Source organism: Perkinsus marinus, assembly GCF_000006405.1.
Source record: "Perkinsus marinus ATCC 50983 genomic scaffold scf_1104296934700, whole genome shotgun sequence".
NCBI lineage: Eukaryota > Perkinsozoa > Perkinsida > Perkinsidae > Perkinsus > Perkinsus marinus.
In genome coordinates this window covers 459,190-460,740 of record NW_003214659.1, presented here as the reverse complement: position 1 = coordinate 460,740, position 1,551 = coordinate 459,190, and the positions used below count along the sequence as shown (strand labels likewise).

At 47.6% G+C, this 1,551-nt stretch overlaps 1 protein-coding gene across 1 annotated transcript in view; it reads left to right on the top strand.

The window, feature by feature from the left end:
* Pmar_PMAR021139 (cytoplasmic dynein heavy chain, putative) overlaps nucleotides 1-1,551 on the top strand; it is a gene marked incomplete at both ends in the record, with an annotated part of 16,800 nt that overhangs the window by 2,883 nt on the left and 12,366 nt on the right. Inside the window, 5 exons of the mRNA XM_002784698.1 lie at nucleotides 1-686; nucleotides 768-909; nucleotides 960-1,054; nucleotides 1,105-1,266; nucleotides 1,317-1,468. The exon at nucleotides 1-686 is cut by the window's left edge and continues 4 nt beyond it. Of these exons, the coding sequence (XP_002784744.1) occupies nucleotides 1-686; nucleotides 768-909; nucleotides 960-1,054; nucleotides 1,105-1,266; nucleotides 1,317-1,468 (1,237 nt within the window). The remainder of the gene's footprint in view (nucleotides 687-767; nucleotides 910-959; nucleotides 1,055-1,104; nucleotides 1,267-1,316; nucleotides 1,469-1,551) is intronic.

Sequence of the window (1,551 nt, the reverse complement as noted above, 5' to 3'; positions counted from 1 at the left end):
CTGACAAGTGGCTTGTGGTATTCTGTGACGAGATCAACCTACCAGTCCCCGATGCCTACGGGACACAGAGAGTCATCATGTTTATAAGGCAAATAATCGAGAGCGGAGGCTTCTACCGACCAAGTGATAGGTCTTGGGTCGAGGTAGAACGTATCCTCTTTGTTGGTGCATGTAACCCTTCTACTGATGCTGGACGTCATGCTATGAGTGATAGATTCCTCCGTCATGTGCCTGTCCTATTCATGGACTATCCATCAAGTGACTCTTTGGTACAGATCTACGGCACCTTTACTAGAGCTATGCTTAGGCTCCAACCACAGCTAGAAGAATATGCTGACATGCTTACTAAGGCAATGGTATCTGTATACACAAGTATAGGACAGACATTCACGGTGGCAGGCTGTGGGCAGCCTCATTACTTCTACTCACCACGAGAGCTCACTAGATGGAAGATTGCCTTGTATGAGGCTATGATGGAATATGACTGTATGACCCGTATGGACCTTATTAGACTCTTCATTCATGAGGCTATGAGGGTATTCCGTGATCGGTTAACGACAATTGAGGAGCGTACAAGGGCCGATAGTATCATCGATGATACAGCTAAAGAGTACTTCGGAGCCACCGAGAAGGAACTAAGAAGACCTCTCATGTTCTCCCATTATGGCAGTAAATACTATACTGAGGTAAGTGTGTAATAGCCATTCTCACACAAGGCCAAGCGCATCGCTCAACAGTCCATACTTCTTTCTTCTTGTGGTCGTCAGATTAGCATAGAACGTATGAGGGTATTTGTGGGAGCTAAGCTGGAGGAATTCTACGAGGAGGCTTTGTCTGTTAAGCTCTCGTTGTTCGATACTATGCTGGATCACATGACCAGAATCGACCGGGTCCTCAGACAACCTCTGGGTAAGGACATGCTATAGTGGCTGATTCATAGACTCTTCTGGCCCTTCAAGGTCATATGCTCCTTGTCGGTGCTAGTGGGGTTGGTAAAACTGTCCTATCAAAGTTCGTCAGCTGGATGAACGGCCTCTCTGTCTATCAGCTCAAGGTAGGAGTACTTCACTCTGTATTCAACGAAAGGTGTTGCTCTATCATCAGACCGGTAAGTCATATGATATCCACTCTTTCGAGGCTGACCTTCGGCATGTTATGAAGCGTGCTGGGGTGAAAGGAGAGAGAATATGCTTCATCTTCGATGAGTCTAACGTCCTCGGCCCAGCTTTCCTCGAGAGGATGAATGCTTTACTTGCTGGTGGAGAGGTGATTGCAATCTTGCCACCGACCCATAGCCCTGTTGGTACCTTGCCTAGGTCCCTGGTCTATTCGAAGGCGACGAGTATAACAACTTGATCCAGGAGTGCCGTACCAGTAACGAGACCGCCACTACAGCGGACGCCAACGAGCTATTCTCTGACTTTACGAAAGACGTCTGGACGATGCTAATGATGCTCAGCGAGCTGTTGTCAGCATGCGGTCCCATTTGAGTGCGAGTACCGTAGTAGCTATGTCATCTAGGTACAGAAGAATCTGCACATAGTGTTCACA